The following is a 1,190-nucleotide window of genomic DNA, read 5'->3' as shown; positions in this document are numbered from 1 at the left end:
GTTTCAAGATCGTTTGTCGATCATCATGTCTGTTGGTACTCCTCAAGATAAGCCGTTCAGTCTGCGAGGTATAACCGGTGACAGTCTCACAGTAGAAGATGTAGTAGTATTACGAGTATCTCTGGGTAACTTGTACTCTGACGTGAGGTTTGGTATTGGTATATTCCTTGCCTCACGGTGCCGACTTACTCCTTAACCATGAATCCTCACAGAAACTACGGGTTCCGCCAGCTCCACACTGCGAAAATAAAAGCTGGAAAGAGATCGATCGGATCATCTTGGAGAATGTTTCTATGGAGCGGGAACCGATCGAGGCAGCCCCAGGATTCTCTATTCGTTTGAGAGAATTATCTGCGAAGGAAACCAAGGAGTGCCCTAGTCAAAGGTTCTGCTTTGATGTTTCGGTTTCCCCGCTGGTCGGCAACTCTGAGTCTGATAACAACGATTCTCCTTGGCCTGGCAATGTCGTGGACTTCGGATTCAAGATCTACAATCGATTGAGCTTGGCCGAGAAAGAGTCGTACGATAAGGCTGTGAGTAAATTTGTCGACGCCGGCTACTGGGTGCCGATCGATGACGATGCTGTAATCCGTGACACCGCTGCTCCAAAGGTGGTCAGCTTCCCTGTTAAGCAGGTTGACGACTCCGTACCTGACGGTCCTACTAAAGTAACCAGTTTCAAAGTTAGACCGGTCATTCAGGCCGTTGGAGTCAATCGTGTTATCAAGGCTGGAGGGGCTAGAAAAGCTTCCTACTCCGGCGACTCTGTTCCTGAGTTCCTACTGGGTCTCCGGTTAAATTTTTCTCGTGCTGGAGAAGGTCACTTAGGCCTTCTCTCCCTCGATGTTGGTAAAGCTTTTTATCGCTTCCAGCTGATGGCACGGTCAGATTCAAATGGAGATGCAGTGTCATCCCTTGGTTACCTCTATATCCGAGGCGCAGGCCGATGGTATCGATGCGATAGGCTTGCATTCGGACTTCTGCACGGTCCGGCTTCGCTCCAATCCGGCCTGTCTACTCTTCTCCGTCTCGCCGGGAAACTGGAACCTAGCCTCGCAGAGTTGCCAGTTTACAGCTTCTATGATGATATATTGGTTCCTATTCCTATCAATAAGGTTCCGCGCTATCTCTCTACTATTTTACCTCTAGCCGAACGGGTCGGTTTGGTTATCCCTTCCGATCAAATCGCT

At 49.3% G+C, this 1,190-nt stretch overlaps 1 protein-coding gene across 1 annotated transcript; it reads left to right on the top strand.

Annotated features, from left to right (window-relative positions):
* Positions 1-293: 293 nt before the first annotated feature.
* Positions 294-987, top strand: Pmar_PMAR015166 (hypothetical protein; the record flags this gene model as incomplete). Its single annotated transcript, XM_002776218.1, has 1 exon — positions 294-987. A coding segment is annotated over one exon (694 nt), but the record flags the coding sequence as incomplete, so codon positions are not given.
* Positions 988-1,190: the final 203 nt, after the last annotated feature.

This window comes from Perkinsus marinus (genome assembly GCF_000006405.1).
Source record: "Perkinsus marinus ATCC 50983 genomic scaffold scf_1104296953828, whole genome shotgun sequence".
Taxonomy (NCBI): domain Eukaryota; phylum Perkinsozoa; order Perkinsida; family Perkinsidae; genus Perkinsus; species Perkinsus marinus.
This window is presented reverse-complemented; position numbering and strand designations above follow the sequence as displayed.